Below are 17,808 nucleotides of genomic sequence, written 5' to 3' on the forward strand. Positions count from 1 at the left end.
CACAGGAGAAGCAGTTTTCAAATGGAACAATCCAAAACAACTGACTAGTATGATATGCAGTGTGAGAGAGAGAGTATGCCTTAGGGTTACTAAAAATAAAATAAATGACTTGAAGGCACAAAGAAACAACACATGAGATAAAGCTCCTCTCCCCTTAGTGTGTCACAACAATCCTGCAGATTTTTTCTAGTTCAGCCAATGAAATAAACAAGTCAAATTTGTCCATGATGAAATAGTTTGAATAAGTTATTACTCAACCCAGCACCTGAACTTTTAGTTACAGGAACCTGATGTCATAACTGCTTTTTCTTCTTGGAAAAAGGAATTCAGAGAGTTTGTGTATTCAAGGGCATCACCCTAAGGGTAAATATTAGGAAAGAGAAAATATTGGGAAATTCCTTTCTAAATATATATATAAATTATGATGGCCAATTTAAATAAATTATGCAAAGGAATATGTGCATTTATCCTACAAAGCTGTTTAGTCATATGTGGACTTCAGAGTAATCTGCCTATGGACCCAAAACTTACAAGAAATAGCAGGGAGACAAAAACAAGAGAATTAAAAGATTTATCTCCTTCACAAAGCCAAGATGATGGTGGGAATACTTCAGTCTCACAGCTTCTTTTGGCCAGGTTTGTGTTTCTTTTTGTTCAGGGGTTTTATTCTCTTTCCAAAGCAATCATGCTGTTCAAATCTAGTGCTGATCAGCTGGTATTTTATTCAAAACCAATAAAAGGAATCCTGATAGTTAACTGTTCTGTTTGTGCATTTGCAATGGCTGATTTTATTACAATGTTAGATGCTCTGAGAGCTTGCTTATAAGCACGGAGAAAGTTTTATACAAATATATATACATGCACACACATCCTTTAGTGTGTGTGTTCTTGAAGAAATAATATATATCACACACCCATACATGCCCAGCTGATCTGTCCCTTCAAGGGTAAATCCTATATCCTTTTGTACATCTGCCCATATCTAAGTGAATTATTGGTTCATCTATGAGCAATAATATCTAAAAGTATATCCAATAGCCACTAAAACTTTGACTAAGTCAAATAAGGTTTATCACTGAGATTCCACCAAATTTCCAACCAAGAATAACATAGGGCTTGAAATTAAATCATAACATAGTGACTTAAATCATATTGTTAGCCCACAGCTAAACATAATTAGATGTGTGTGTATCCTGGAGCATTCTTAATGATTCCTTCAAGAATGTAAACTGATGGCAAGCACAGAATTGCTATCATTAAGCTCTGGTGAGCATATGCAGCTTCCATAAATAAATAACCCAAGATTGCTTTTGTAGGATGTGATGGCTCTGTGGCTCATAAGCTTTGGCACACAGAGGTCCCAGATTCAATCCCCAGCATCTTCAGGTAAGGCATGAGGAAAAATCTTTTCTAGAACTCTGGAGAGCTTCAGCATGTCAGTGACAACAATCATGGGGTAAATGGGCCCATGGTCTGAGTCAATATAAACCTGCTTCCTATGCTCCTATACTTATTTGAATTATAAAGCACACAGCTCATCTATGTCTTAACTGAACAGATCATTAGTGTGCACTCTGTTTTTTTAACAGCTGAAAATAAGAGTCACACTCTATGTTATTATACATAGTTCTAAAGCAAAGAGATTTTCAAAATGATTGGCCAAGATTCTGCACCAGAGTTTACATTGTGTAAATTTATGCATCCTGAGCTACATTGCACAAGTGCAAGAAAACCCTATTAGTGAATTGTGAAGCTACATCTCAGAGAACTGGCAAGAGTGCTTCAATATACATCAAGCATATCTGATGCTCTTCTGATGTGTACTGGGCACTGCTATGGTCATTGGTTTTTTTCTAATACTCACTGAGTACTTCTGATGTGCATTGGGTTTATCTAGATAATAAATCTGAATGTGAATCTGGAATTTCAAGTTTAAATAGTTTCCTAGCACTTAGTTCATACACACATCGTTTTATCACACTGGGGCCAATTTCGACATTAAAGAGATATTAAAGTGCATTTAAAGCATCCCACAAATAAAACAGAAATGGAGAAAAATTGCACAAATTGTCATTGAAATCCCAAAATAAAAAGATGCACAGTAATGCTTCTTTGTGACCACTTTAATGGCGGGTTTCGTGCGATGTCATGTGAAATCGTTTTGCGTAATTACACTATTTTTCCAGGGTATTCGTGAGATAAACCCCCAATCTCCTTCGTGTAATAAACTCCATAGCAATTTAATGGTGAACATTGTACTTTATTTTTTTAAAATTGCCACTAGTAAAGAGTGAATTACTTCCAAGTTTATGAGAGCTCAAGGTATAATACAGAAGAAATATCTTGTGATGTTAAGAAAACTAGAAGTCAAATTACATAGTAATAATTGAATGGAAGTCATTGAGCACAATTTAAGTCTTACCAAACCTTAAATTTTAACCCACCTAGAAGTACACCAGCTCTCTGGTTCAAAGCATGCTTGAGTTGCAATCCTAAACATACTCAACAGAAAAATAATCTGCACTGAAAACAGTAGGATTTACAATAGGATTGGACTGCATTCGAAACTGAACAGCAATTTAAAATAAACCTCTACAAAGAAGAACACTGACGGTAACCTTTCTAAAGCAGAGTACCAGGAAACAGGTCTTATGGTCAAATGCAGGTTAGGAGAATCAACCTAATGCCCCATAAACAACAACAATCTGAGTTTAAAATCCAAATGGAGAATTGTAAAAAATAAAGAAAAATATTTTAGAATAGAAATAAATTATAAAACTATGTTGCAAAATAACCAAACACAATGGTGTCTGCATATTTTGTCTTGTATCTCAACTTCCAGAAGGGATGGAGACTTGGAAATCCTGAAATCCAGGCCATCTGATACTATAAATGAGCACTGAGTTTCACTGTTTAAAACTACCCAAAACAGGTAATGTGGAACTTTTAGGCTCAGAGTTTAGGAAATGTAAAATCTGGCATGTTCTCCATAGTACCCTGCCATTTAATACTCAAGACCTAACCACTATATCAACAGCTTATTTGTCCTTTCATTTCAGAATCCAGGCAGATTAAGAAATCTCCAGCCTAAGAGAAAAGAGCAAGGCATGCTTTGTGATTTTAACTATGAACCAGGGTTTTCTTGACCAAATATTTATTCTATTCTGTGGTCCTGTAGCCTCTTTCTTTCCATCAAACCAGGGTCCAAATTAAAACAAATGAACAGAGACAGCTAGCTCATTCATCTGAACCCTTTCAAGTGTAGTGGAATCAAGTGGCAATGAAGAAGATGACTTAATTCAAGACAGATTTTATTAAAACTGCTATCAAAAAGTTATTTTTTTTCCTTATTTGTCTTGCTATAGGAATCTGGATTTTGATCATAGTTTTGCTTAGAACAGCAAAATCAGAAAAAGGTGGCTTCTCACTGCCAGGGCCAATTGGACCTCCTGGGCCTCCTGGACCCCCTGGACCCCAAGGGGAAAGGGGAAACCCTGGGCCACCAGGTATGTTCTCAGGTCAAATTCATAGCAAATATTTTTTGGGGGGATGGAGGTGGGAATCCTAACTCAGGTAACTCTGGATCCAAAACACACTGCAGAAATAATCTAGTTGGAGACCAGTTTTACTGTCTTGGGTCAATGTGAGAGAATTCTGGGAACTATAGTTGTGTGAGACATTTAATCCTCTCTGACAGAGAGCTCTGGTGCAACAATGAATTACAATTCCCAGAATTCCCTAGCACTGAGCCAGGGAAATTGAAGTGGTCTCAAACTGGATTATTTCTGCAGTGAAGATGCAGTCTAGGGACTTTTTCACACTTCCTCCGGTCCCCGACTTACCTCTTCCCAATTGGGCTCAAATTTGGAAGTTAGACTGATTTTATCGCATGGAAATTTTTCTCAAAATGGCTTCCCATTGCCTCCACTGCTGAATTCAGGCCCTGTAAGTCATTTCAGCGGCCATTTTTTTCAAATTGGAAGCTCCGGAATTGAAAAAAAATGGCTGCCAAAGAAACTTATGGGGCCCAAATTCAGCACTGAAGGCAATGGGAAGCCATTTTGAGAGAAAGGTCCATGTGATAAAATCAGCCTAACTTCCAAATTTGAGCCCAATTCAGAAGAGGTAAGTTGGGGACTGGAGGTGGTAGGTTTGAGGCTTCACCATGCCATAAAGGAGATTGCAGCAACTATATCTAACAAAAGGTGTTGGAAGCAGTGTGTTTTGGACTTCTGACTCTGGAGTGCAGAAGTATTCCACCAAGAATGATGTTGTGCTGGCACTCTGTGTGTGCACGTGTGTGTGCATGCATGCGCGTGCTGCAAGAGTAGTCAGTGCCATCCCCGCCCCTGGTGTCACCTGATGTGGGGGTGGGGTATCCGGGGCAGGGCTTCAGGGGGGCAGCATCCAAAAGGGTGCACTTATCCTTTCTCTTTGCTTCTGCTGTGGTGCCACTCTGTTCACAAATACAGCAGAACCACAGCAGAAAAGCTGGGACAGCCACACTCAGCCCTCTCCTTTGCTGCTACAGTGCCATTCTCCTTCATCAGAAGAGCAGCTCCATGACAGCAAGTCCCTTCGCTACCATGGTGCCATTCCCAGTGGAGGTCAGGGGGGCTGCTCTTGCCCCCCGTCTCCTTCATTGCCACAGCACTGTTCTGCTCATGAGTACAGTGGCACTGTGGCAGTGACATCAGGAAGGGTGTGCTCGCCCCTCCTCACCTCACAGCAGGGAAGGGCCTGATCAAGTGTCACTCCTCTTCTGGGGTGTCACCTGATGCAGGCTGCACCCCCTTTACTTCCCTAGTGATGCCACCGGGAGTGGTTACTCAGTGTTCTGCAATGGGAGTATCTTCTTTAGAGGCATCTGTATTAAGGGGCTGTAAATTGATCTTAAACACAAATCAAGTCTATGCTGTTTCACTCATTTTGCTGCTCTTCCTGCTAAATATATTTTTCTCCTCTTGATTTTTGTCAAAGGCATTTGTGGGTTTCGTGGATTCAGGGGGCCTCCAGGAATGAAAGGAGCTGCTGGGTACCCTGGTGCACGTGGAAAACCAGGAGCCCCTGGGCTTCCTGCAACAGAGCAAACAAAACAGAAATCTGCCTTTGCTGCAAAACTGGGCAAAAGCTACCTCGAACCTAACCAGCCCATTGTGTTCCAAGACATTCTATACAATGAACAGCAACATTTTAATGTGAGTTCAGGAATCTTCACCTGTCAGATCCCTGGGACCTATTATTGTGCACACAACCTGGAGGCAAACTTGAATTCACATATTATATTGGCAAGAAATGATGCAGAGGTGAAAACATCTTATAAAGTTACTTCAGATTCTTATGAAAGCTTTTTAAGGAGTGTAGTTCTTAAGTTGAAAAAAGGAGACAGGGTGTGGGTAGAGGCAAAGAAAGATCAAAATATTATGACAGAGAGAAGTTTCTTTGTGTGCTATCTCATGTCTGACCCTTAAGACTTTGCAGTTATAAAAAAAAAACAAACCTTGGAAATGCTCCTTTTGGACTACAAGGTCCAGAACCCCCTAATCCAGATGGGTTTCTGGGAGTTGTAGTCCCCAAAATTAATTTTCCATGCTTGGACTCAGTGCTACAAATATTTAGCTAGCTTTTAAGAGCAGTACACTGGGTTTACTGGTTTGTGGGAAAAGTTCCTTGAAGCACTAACTGTCTGTATGTTCCTGCTGTCTGACAATTAACTACAGTGAGTCCAAGTGCAAATGAGGTAGAAAGGAAGAAATTAGATTGAGGACAAGTTGATTTTTCAGCAAAGACAATTATTTCTTTATTAAATAATTGTTTAATAGTAGTAGATACCAAAAGAACAGTCTATGCTCAACCCCTCTTTCTCTCTGTGTGTGCATCTGTGTGAGTCTGTGTGTATCTGTCTCTGTGGCCTGAAGCACAAGGACAAAATAAAGCACCTTCTGCTTTGGGGATGTGCCATTCAAACAATGCATGCCCCTGAAGTTGCTGGAAGTCGCTCTGGGATTGGCTAATGCAGTCCGAAGCCAGTCCCAAAAGAAGTGGCAAAAAGCCTTTCCTGTCGACAGCCCATTTATGACCATGGCAGTGGCTGGCTTTGGGACCACAACATCTGGTTGCTGTGGTTCCAGAACAATCATGGTCAGAGCAGCAACAGATAACTCCATTTGGCCTGTCTCCTTCACCCCGTGTCTCCATATCCGTGTTTGTGTGACAGTGTGTGTCTGTGTGTATCTTGCTCTCGCTTTTGCCTACATTTAACCTTTTCCCAACTTGGGGGCTGTCACATGGAGCGAAGGGAATGCATATGAGTGTGACAAAACATGCCCTCAACTTCCCAAAAGTAAAAAGATGTCATTTTTGTCCACTTTCTGTTCATTTTATTTTGATGTTATTGCTGTTTGGAAGAAACATCGTCTGAAAAACCGCTCACATTTGTGCTTTTTTCCTACTTTTCAATCCTGTTTCTGAGTGGAATTCATCTAGTGTGATAAGGTCCTGTGTCTGAAATGATTCACAGCGATTCTAGTGAAATGTGACAATGAGTAAGTCATTAGAAGTTCTTCTATGGATTTTCCACACATTTGTCATTTCAGTATCATAAATGAAGGGAAAATTCCACCTTGGAGTCTGCATGGGTGAAAAGTGGCAAATAAATAAGCTAATAAACAAACAAATATTTTTATAGTTACAGTTGACCCTCTTCATCCACAGATCCTTTATTCGTGGATTCAACTATCCACTGTTTGAAAATATTTTAAAAAAATATAAATTCCCCAAAGCAAATCTTGATTTTGCCTTTTTGTATAAGGGGACACCATTTTGCCACACCATTGTATTTAAGGAGACTTGAGCAGCCATAGATTTTGGTATCCATGGTGGGTCTTGGAAGCAAACTCCAGTGGACACCATGGGCCCTCTGTATTTCTGGCACTTTAGCATCACACATCTACCTGTTGCCACGCCCAGTTAGCAATTCCTTATTAGTCCCTCTTTTAAAGAAACAGATACATTTTTATACTTTATAACATATAATGCATACTTTCTGACCAAATACAAAATGGTTCCTCTGTCTCACTGAACAAGAGTGGCCAATAAACATTTAGATTAAGAATCTTGGCTTCACACACAGGTGTGAGTCCTAGCAATTCAAAACTGGTCTCCATTCCCAGCCTTATTTGTTTATTTATGTTTTTAAATTTTTTATTTTAATATAATTTTATACTGTTTAAATTAAATCATTTTAATTGTTTTTGTAACTGTATTGGTAAGTTTTCAATCAATTTTATCTGTGAGTCAACTTGGGTCTCACTCTGGTAGAAAGGAGATATATATGGCTATGGGTTATATGGTTATGACTTGTAAAGCCATCTAGATTATTTGAGAGACCATATCTCCCTATACAAACTTGCTAGAGCCCTAAGATCCTCTGGAGAGTGCTTTCTATCTCTCCACCACCACAGGCTTGCCTGGTGAGTAAAAGAGACAAAGCCTTCTTGGTGGCTGTCCCTTCCCTCTGGAATGCCCTTCCACGAGAACCAATGTTGGCCCCCTCTTTGCTTGCCTTTCATCGGTGGGCAAAAACAGCTCTGTTCAGGCAGGCTTTTAATGTCTAGTCATGGGATGGATTTTATATGGGATTGGTATTGTGATTTTATTGTGGTTTTAATGTTTGTAATTTTATATTGTTTTTAGCTGATGTTTTAATTGTTTTAGTGCAATATGTTTTTAGAATTGTTGTTGTGAGCCACCTTGGGTCTCTTCAGGGAAAAAGGCAGAATAGAAATTAAATAAATGAATAAATAAAATAAAATGTAAACCAAGAAGTTTATCGCATGGGGAAAAAACGTTCCCCGATGCGTTCTAACGAGCATGAGCGCGGACGCGCACGGAGCGTGATAGGAAGCCGATGGGTCCCAGAACACTAGTTTACTGCACGGTGGAATGCTGTCGTTGCCGCCAGGCGTTCCCATCGGGTTCCCAATGTGTTCCAGAGGGCGCCATTTCTGGGAACAGTTTCAAAAGCATTCCCAGAAATGGCACCCTCTGGAACACATTGGGAACCCAATGGGAACGCCTGGTGGCAACAGCGGCATTCCGCCGTGCAGTAAACTAGCGTTCTGGGACCCATTGGGTTCCCATCACGCTCCATGCGCGCTCGTGCTCGTTAGAACGCATCGGGGAACATTTTTTCCCCCATGTGATAAACTTCATAGTGTATTTTTCCTGACATAGTTCCTTCATGATGGTGGAAGCTTTGTGCATTTGTAATGCACATTGTTAACTGAGTCATTATTGTGAGCTGGTGAATCAATTGCTCCCTCCCTTTCTCTCCACAGTGATGGTAAACAAAGGATACTCAGTAGATTGTCCCCCACAAAAGCTTCTCACCAAGGTCTTAAGGGCTGCTCCTGAGGGAAATAGAACTGATCTCTTTTTAACTATTACAACCACTCAAGAGAACCAAAGAAGACACCAACATTGTTGGAAGAACTGTGTGATCTGTCTCAGGCACTTTAAAAATAATTATATATTTATGTTAATCCACAATATTAGAAGTACTTTCACTTGTTCATTCGCTAATGTGATTTTTGCCATCCTCTGTCAACCATGCCCTTCAAAACTCAACATTGGGCTAAAAGTCCAGTCTTTCCACCAGAGGATAAAAGGATATAAATCAGATATTAGGAACGGGAATGCACAAAAGCCTGTTGCAGAACAGTTCAGTCTTCCTGGACATTCCATCTCTGACCTTACACCAGTGATCCTTGAACAACAACAACAACAGCAACACCAAAAACCTACAACAGAGGACTGGAAAAGAAACAGCTGAAACTCCAATTCATCAACAGTGGGTTGAACAGAGACAATGGCTTCCTGGCATACTATACACTACTTCCTGGTACACAACATTATAACACTACATCCCAGCCCCATGAGGAAGCTTTTAGCCAGTTTATCACATCTCCTTTCTGTTTCTCAGCCTGCACACACCACATTCCAAAACTCTCTCCACCATTTATTTGCTCACCTATCCACCCTGGCTTAAGGCAACATCTTTCCTCCTGCCTTTGTCCTTCAATGACCATGGTTAAAAAATGGACTTATCACCTCATCACAATACCCACATTTTTTTTATTTCTATGGGTCTGATTATAGGATCCTTCCTGGGCACCAGTTCACTCCATACTCACTCCAGTTCACTCTATACTTCTAAGCCAAATCTACAGAAGCTTATGCTACAACTTACTTTGCACAATTAATCTCAAAGGTGCTACAGAATACTGATATTCTAGACTAATATGACTATGGGCATGTACACACAGGCCCAAAGGCCTGCACTTCCCCCAGCTTCACACCATCCTGTCCAGATAGGCCATTTGCTCCAAACTAGGATAAAGGAGACTGGATGCGGGTCCAGTGGGTCCAGTCTGACCCTGGCTCAAAGGGGCCTTTACCTGGTCTAAAAAACACCAGCTGTTCTCTGTGGAGTTTCTAGGAAACTTCATGGTGACAGTTGGCAGACCAGATGGCTTTGCATGGCCCATATCTGCCTCTGCCACCATGTCTGCTGATAAGACCCCTGCTGTGGCCTGTGACATTGGATGGCGGGGGGGTGTCTGGCCATGTGGGTATAGCCAGGTGCCCCATTTCTGCCTTTGCAGGCCATCTCAGCAGATGTGACAATGGGTGCAGGTTTGGGGTGTACAATGGCCCAGTAGCAGGTGGGCATATAAACACCTGCCCATTACCACAGGGACTGACTAGGGACAGGACTTGAGGTAGGATGGTACAGGCTTGGTCCATGCTATCCTGCCTATCTGATTAAGGCACATTTCTCTGAATTCTGCCAACATAAATTATTGTGCAACAGAGGATTGTTGAAGAAGTTGCATTTCCTCTCAATAATTTAACTAAAATACACAAAGAAAATAATTAATTTTGAAAAGTATTTATTGTTGCTCGTCTTTGTATGCAGGGGAAATGTTAAGAAGACCATGGAAAAGAGGTCCATTGTCTCATCTGAATGAACACTGCCAAACTATTACTACATAAAATGTTACTCATTAATTTGTACATGTTTCTGCATTAATAAAAGTTAATAACTGTTTTCAAGAAAATCAATATTAGACCACAACAGGGTATAATAGTTAAAGATCAATTTACTTGCCCATGACTAGACCCCATAGTTTTCAAAAACAGAACTGTAAATATAGACAGCCCAAAGTGACTTGACTGTTGAAATATGGGTTTGTCTTAATTTAATGGATCAAAGGGGTGCTGCATTCTATGGCAATATTGTTTAACTTCTTCTCTCCCAACTGCTTTTTCTTCTTCAGAGCAGTTTTACTTTTTTTAACAACTTGACACAACTTCCTAGATTTAGTAGGTGCAGTTGATTATATAAACAAGTTGAATTTTTCTCCTGTGTAAAGTGTATTTTTAAAAATTTCAACCAGTTATTACAAGTTTCCATCTAGACCAATATCAGAATTTTCATTTTCCAGAAATGGATTTAGATACAATCTGTGTTGGGTTTTTTTTTTTTTTTTTTGGGGGGGGGGTGTTAATAAGTTAACAAGTAAGGAGATAAAGAGTCAGTAAGGTAAGGAGTTAATAAGTAAGAGAAGGAATGTTTGGAAATTCCTTCCTTGTTCAATAAGTATTATGACTATCAGTAAAAAAAAGAACAGATAACAGGGTATGTGAATGTATTTAAGTGCAGTAGGTGTTGGAAGATATTTGGAATTTCAGAAGATCCTTTACTTGGGAGGAAACAGGCCTTCAAGCGCCAGATCATTTCCAAAAGCTTGTGATGCTGCTGCTACCATCTCAGTATTATAGCCACCTTTGGAAAGGTTTGATTCTTTTCTTTTTCCTGATAATTGGTCTAATTCTCTTAGCTTATAGTGCTTGATTTTATTGCATTATTAGAGAAGTTTTGGCAATGTAACCATGACAGAAACTCTTTAAATAGAAATCCCAAGTGCAGGTATTTATAAAAATACATATAATATAAATACAGGTTGAGTACCTGTACCCTGCATGACTGACATTATGATATTTTTGTTTTCTGATGGTTCAATGTACAAAATTTGGTTACTTACACAAAAATATTTAAAAATATTATATAAAAACACCTTCAGACTATGTGTATAAGGTGTATATGAAACATAAATGAATTTTATGTTTAGACTTGGGTCACATCTCCAAGATATCTCATTATGTATATGAAAATAATCCAAAATCTGAAAAAATCTGAAATCCCAAACATTTCTGGTCCCAAGCATTTTGAGTAAGAGGGATGCAACCTGTAGTATAAATATAGCATTCATATATAATGTGAATTACAATTTAAAACTGCCCAGTTTGGTAACCATCATATCATCTTCTGATAGCAAAATCTGCAATTTAATTATGTGTGGTCTGGAGAAGTACCTTCTTATATCCATTGGTAATTTCCTGCCACTTAGCTTCCAGGAATGGCCCTAAGAGGAAGAAATATTCTGTTTATCATTTAGTGGATACAACATCATCATGGGAATCAAATATCATAGAACACACCCATCAGAAGTTTAATTTCTGCACATATTATTTCACACATTCATTTTCCTTTCACCATTAGGCAGGTAAGCTGATGCTTTTAGTCTCTTTTATAATGACTTATAAAATGCTTAAGTCATTTGCTTTCTGTTTCTATTGTTGTAGGTGTCTGGGGTTTAATAGTTTTTCTGATGACAAGTGCAGAGGTTCAAGAGAGACACAATTTTCCGTGTTGTGTACCAGGACCTCAAGGTCCTCCTGGACTCAATGGAAACCCTGGTCAGAATGGGTTCAATGGAGAAAAAGGGGAGAAGGGGGACCCTGGAGAACAAGGTATGTTTCAGGACCAATTTAATAAGAAAGCTGCTTTCAAGACCTTCAAGTGATTTCTGCATCCATTTTTCATGCGGACAATACTCCAAATGCCCAAATGCTTTCTACTAGACATGTGGAGAACCATATAGGATCATCACCTTTTTGGCCTTCACTAACAGCCCTCATCTGAATGAATCTTGCCAAGAAAACCCATGGAAGAATTGCTGTAAGTCAAAATTACTTGAAGGCACACAATAACAACAACAAATCTGCTTTTAGGCTTGTTTAATAACAAGGTGTCTTCCAGGTTATTTTCTCATTCACAAAATGCCTGTGTTGAACATATAAACAGGTAAGACCTCTGGTGGCGCAGTGGTTAAATGCCTATGCTGCAGCCACTCTCTCACAAACCACAAGGTTGTGAGTTCAGTACCAACCAGGGGCTCAGGGTCGACTCAGCCCTGCATCCTTCTAAGGTCACTAAAATGAATACCCAGTTTGTTTGGGGCAATTAGCTTACATACTGTAAACTGATTAGGGAATGCATAACTGTGATGATAAGCAGTATAGAAATGTACTTGCTATTGATATATGAGCTCATCCAGGGGCAAAACCTGTCCTTTCCTGAAGGGAGCAATTTTAGTAAAGGAAAAATTAAGAACATTTAATATTTTTTATTAAGGTATGCAGCAGGGTGGTACAGCGCTCTAAAGCCAGGGATAAATGTGTGGCCCCTCACACATCAGGTGGTTGCTCACTGCTGCACAGGGATATGCTGCAATATGTGGTAAGACATTAATTGGATTTCTTATTATCTTAGCAGTGACACAGTTAAGTCATTTTAAAATGGGCTCAGAATGTAATCATTTTATTGGGGGCCTTCCTCTACAGTATGAAATATATGTGGTTAGGTGTGCCCTGCTGCCTTGGAAATGCTTTTCTGACATCTGTCCAGGTGACATCACCTTATATTAGAAAATACTTCTAGGGAAAAGACAATCTCGGCCACATCTGTTTATTTTTCAAAATCGTTTGGAGCCTTTGCAGACTAGATCCTCAGGGCAGAAGTACTGGGTTGAATGCATGGAGGGGCATTCATGGAATTAATTATCTTTCTTTGTATTCTTTTAAAGTATTTTAAAACACTTATCTTTTTAACTATATTTTTTCCTTTTCTATTTTTCTGTTAGTAAGTGTAAATTTCCTTTATTTCAGCACACACACATTCATTTATTGTGTCCCAGGAGAGGCTGCATAGTCATTGGAAGCCAAAGTATGGGGTACAACTGATAACAATAGATATAAGACATTTCCCTAAGCAATCATCAGAGTATGATCAAGATGGCAAACATTAATGAGGAAGAACACACAAGTTAGGAAAGGCTGCAACAGTTTGCTTTTGCCTGATTCTACTAGAAAGGGCAAGAAAACACCCATCCTCTCTTCTCCTCTTCCCATATATGCTGAGTTATTTGAGAGCAAACTTATTGTGCACTGAATTCAGTTTCCAGCTATTGAAGGAAGGTGAAGATGAAAAGTGGGAGAAGCAGAGAAAACAAAGAACATTTACAAAAAAAGCTGAAAAGTGGGATGACAGAAGATTAATCTGGACTGTCCCTACCAAAGTGGGACAGTTGGAGAATATGGATGCAGTTCAGTGCTTTTTCTCCTGAGCTATTCTACCCTCCCAAATTGTTTTTCAGGTGTTCCTGGATCTCGTGGTATCACAGGCTTCCCAGGAAAACAAGGACCAATCGGCCCAAAAGGTGAAAGTGGAGAAGCAGGCACTCCTGGCCTACCTGGGTTGTGCCAACCCCAACAGAAATCTGCTTTTGCTGCACATCTGGGAAAAAATTATCCAGCACCTAATGTGCCCATTGTGTTTCACAACATCATCTACAATGAACAGCAACACTTTAATGGAACTTCAGGAATCTTCACCTGCCAGATCTCAGGAGTCTATTTCTTTGGCTACAATATGGAGACAAATAATAATTCAAACATCATATTAGTGAAAAATGGTGAAGCAGTGATGGGATCCTACCAGATTACCCTAGATGGTTATGAAAATATGTCTGGAAGTACCATCCTTAGACTGGAGGAAGGTGATAAGGTGTGGTTAGAAGTAAAACCAGATTACAATGGAGTCACTCACACCAGTTACTTTTTGGGCTATCTCCTCTTTGTGTTTTAGGTTATACAGCCTTTAGAGTCCTGATTCATTGTTATAGAATGTTTAAGAATTTAGTCAGCTGATTTTGTGACTCAGTTTATCCCTATTTAGATGTTTAGATCTCTCATGTGATCTGAGGAAAGCAGTAATATATATTCTGCTTCTACCACCTTCATTGTTTCTCTTTCAATGTGTTGGAGCTTGTAGGTCTGTTGCCCAGACTGTTCTATGTATTTAGAATCTCTACTTTAGAATCCTGATTGTTCAAGAGTTAGACAGATATTAGAATAACATATTGCAGATCTATAATTCATTTAGAAAGTTCAAATCTATTATGAAGGGTTTGAAGTGGGATAGTAGATTTTTATCAGCTTGTGTTAATTGGTTACCAAGTGCCAGAATGTTTCTGTTATCAGCAACAGTTTTGTGGATAGCAAGTGTTAATAATGTAATTGTCACTGTCAATATTATCAGTAATTTCAACTTGACTACACTGTTCCTAGCTCAAACATGAATCTCTCTCTCTCTCTCTCTCTCACACACACACACAGACCTATCTGAAATTGGGGTTAAAACTTGCATTGGAAAAGGTGGACTATAGGCCACAAAAATCCATGGTGTAATAACTTGGTTAGTCTTTAAAGTATCACAGGAATTATTGTTTTTGCTGCAACAGCTTAACAGGACTGCCCTATTAGAAGGTATTCAAGGATCTGCTATTGTATGAAGAACGTACACATGTAGTACAGGTGCAGACTAGGGCTGACATCCTGTTGGAGCTTTCCATTGTATAACCAGCCCTCTGGGCAAGTTTTTGGATATTTTCACAGTTTTGTTAATGAGGTTTCCATGACCTCCTTGTGCAAATACTTTTTCAGGTGATGCAACAGTCCACAGTTCTTCTGGAAAGATGTGTAAGCACAGGTCCTGCTCTGTCTCCCGCTGCCATCTTGGTTTCCTCCAAAATTCTACATTATTGGCTCTCACCAGGATCTCAGCCAAGGATTGGCATGAAACACTAATTCAGTTAAAAAGAAAGCTGTGATATTTAATCTGTAATTTAAGTAGAAACACTTCGTAAAACATTTTGGCCAAGACCCCTGCATATTGGCCAAGACTGTGATGCATTACTTTAGGATGATGGATAGAGTAAAGTCACAAATATGGTGGGCAAAGAAGCTATTAAATTACAGTACAGTGATGTACAAATGGGTACTGGGCAAGATGCCCCATTACGTGATGGGCAATGTGTCCCTTGTGAATTAGCCATGTTGTGCATCAGGACACATGCATTGAGACCATGGCACAATAGTCATGCTGTTGTCTTTGTTTGTGCAATGGTCCCAGAGATGTGGCTACATCTCTGCTCTCCTCCTGAAAATATGAACATTATGCAGCATTCCAATTCATCTTTAAATGATTATAAATCAATTAACTATGATATAACTACCTCAATGATCCAATTCCTACTCTTCTTCTAATCTCTATAGCTCCCTCCTTTTTGCCCTCGCTTCTCCATATCTTCAATCTCTCTCTCTCTACAGGCTCCCTTCCTTCGGACTTCAAACATGCTCTCATTTCCCCAATTCTGAAAAAACCTTCTCTTGACCCCTCCTCCTTGTCTAGCTATCGTCCGATTTCTCTTCTCCCCTTTCTTTCTAAGGTTTTGGAATGGGTTGTCTATTCGCGCTGTCTTGAGTTTCTTGAAGCCAACTCCATCCTCGATCCCTTTCAATCTGGTTTCCGCCCAAGGCATTCTACAGAGACAGCTCTCACTAAGATTTCGAATGACCTTTTACAGGCCAAGGCTAATGGCCTTTACTCTGTTCTCATCCTTCTTGATTTGTCTGCAGCCTTTGACACTGTTGATCACTTTCTCCTAATTCACATACTCTCTGACCTTGGGTTCTCAGACTCTGTTCTCGACTGGTTTAGATCTTACTTGTCTGGCAGATCTTTTGCAGTAGTTGCAGGGGGTCTTCTCCTGCTCCCTTATCTGTTGGAGTTCCCCAGGGCTCTGTTCTGGGTCCCCTTCTGTTTTCTCTCTACACACTGTCCTTAGGAAAACTCATTAGCTCTTTTGGCTTTTCCTACGATCTGTATGCCGATGATACCCAGTTATATCTTTCCACGCCTGATTTTTCTCCAAGGCTTGAACAGCAAGTCTCGTCTTGCCTCACAGCTGTCTCGCAGTGGATGCGCCATCAGCGTTTGAAGCTCAACATGTCCAAGACGGAGCTTCTTGTCTTTCCTCCTAAGCCCACCCTTCAACACTCCTTTTCTGTCTCTGTGAACAACATTTCTATTCAACCAGTCCAGCAGGCCCGCAGTCTTGGTTTTATCTTTGACTCTTCTCTGTCGTGTATCCCTCATATACAGACCCAAGGCTTGTAGATTCTTCTTGTACAATATTGCCAAAATCCGACCATATCTCTCCGCCTCTACTGCCAAGATCCTGGTCCATGCCCTAGTGATCTCACGACTTGATTACTGTAATGTCCTCCTGGCTGGGCTTCCTCTTTCTCACCTCCGTCCTTTAATCTCTGTTCAGCATTCAGCTGCATGCATTATCACTTCCACCCACCGCTCTGACCACATCTCTCCTGTGTTGGCATCCCTTCACTGGCTCCCCCTCCCTTTCCATATTCAGTACAAGCTCCTGCTGTCGACATTTAAAGCCCTCCATGGACTGGCCCCTCCTTACTTATCAGACCTTCTTTCTCCTCACCTTCCCACCAGGGCCCTCCGTTCTGGTAGTCAAGGTCTGCTGTCTCAGCCCAGGATTTCCTCTGCCCCATCCCGGATTCGCCCCTTTTCACTCTCTGCCCCTCACTCCTGGAACCTTCTTCCCCCACAAGCAAGAGCCATCACCTCTTTAACCAGCTTCAAAACGGAGTTGAAAACCATCCTGTTCAGAGTAGCCTTCCCAGGCATTGCATAACTGTTGCTTGCTATTTGGTGTTCTTTTGTTGTCTGTTTATCAAACCACTTCCTGTATTGCTATGTACTGTATACGCATTATCCTACTTGAGAGTATGTATTTTCCCTGGAAAATGATTAACCATCCATTAAGAACCCAAGCCCTCCCTCCAGTCCATCTGCCTTGGTCCAGGCCTTGGAGGTAGAGAGGAACTGCTGGACCTCTTACCCTTTCCCTCCACCACTCTCTTCTCCTTCTGTGTCATGTCTTTTTAGATTGTAAGCCTGAGGGCAGGGAACCGTCTAACTAAAAAGATTGTATGTACAGCACTGTGTAAATTTACAGCGTTCCATAAATAAAGGTTAATAATAATAATAATAATAATAATAATAATAATAATAAGAGCCTAAATACCCTAAAGGCACAAGATCCCATCTTATCTTGTAAGTTAAGCAGGGTTATCTATGGTTAGTACTTGGATGGGAGACTGACAATGAGTACCTGGTGCTGTAGGCTATATTTCAGAGGAAGGAACTGGCAAAACCACCTCTGAGTATACCTTCCCTAAGACAACCTTATGAAATGCATGGGACTGCCATAAGTAGACAGGTGACTTGGAGGCACGTGCACACACAACTTTCTGGGTAAATACATTGATTCCAGGCTGATATATCCTGACATAATTTATAAAAAGACACGGACTGCCACTTTTATGAAAGTAGGATATAAATAAATACATAAACAGTGTTGCTATTCTGAATTTCCCCCCCAAATGGATTTTCTCTGTCTAAAACAAAACAAAACAAAAAAAACAGCAGTATGGAAAATGAAGCCATCTGGACATCACATGAATGAA

At 40.2% G+C, this 17,808-nt stretch overlaps 2 protein-coding genes across 4 annotated transcripts; both read left to right on the forward strand.

Moving 5' to 3' along the window:
• Nucleotides 1-394: 394 nt before the first annotated feature.
• LOC149311856 (uncharacterized) lies at nt 395-10,339 on the forward strand. 3 transcript variants are annotated; one of them, XM_089526731.1, is made up of 5 exons: nt 395-636; nt 3,366-3,506; nt 4,981-5,198; nt 6,487-6,545; nt 8,340-8,559. In XM_089526731.1, exons 1-4 carry the CDS (start codon nt 594-596, stop codon nt 6,511-6,513), a joined length of 429 nt encoding a protein of 142 aa, XP_089382857.1. In that variant the 5' UTR covers nt 395-593; the 3' UTR covers nt 6,514-6,545; nt 8,340-8,559. The 3 variants fall into 3 exon arrangements, with proteins under 3 accessions (XP_089382857.1, XP_089382858.1, XP_089382859.1); XM_089526732.1 differs by lacking the exons at nt 6,487-6,545; nt 8,340-8,559 and adding an exon at nt 9,980-10,339; XM_089526733.1 differs by lacking the exon at nt 6,487-6,545.
• Nucleotides 10,340-10,751: 412 nt separating this feature from the next.
• On the forward strand, nt 10,752-14,053 carry LOC149311857 (protein HP-25 homolog 1-like). Its single transcript, XM_089526611.1, has 3 exons — nt 10,752-10,859; nt 11,710-11,877; nt 13,563-14,053. The coding sequence occupies exons 1-3, from the start codon at nt 10,817-10,819 to the stop codon at nt 14,051-14,053; spliced, it is 702 nt and encodes a 233-aa protein (XP_089382737.1). The 5' UTR covers nt 10,752-10,816.
• Nucleotides 14,054-17,808: the final 3,755 nt, after the last annotated feature.

This window comes from Sceloporus occidentalis, unplaced genomic scaffold (genome assembly GCF_023333645.1).
Source record: "Sceloporus occidentalis isolate IW3139 unplaced genomic scaffold, rSceOcc1.0.p SCAF_5, whole genome shotgun sequence".
NCBI lineage: Eukaryota > Metazoa > Chordata > Lepidosauria > Squamata > Phrynosomatidae > Sceloporus > Sceloporus occidentalis.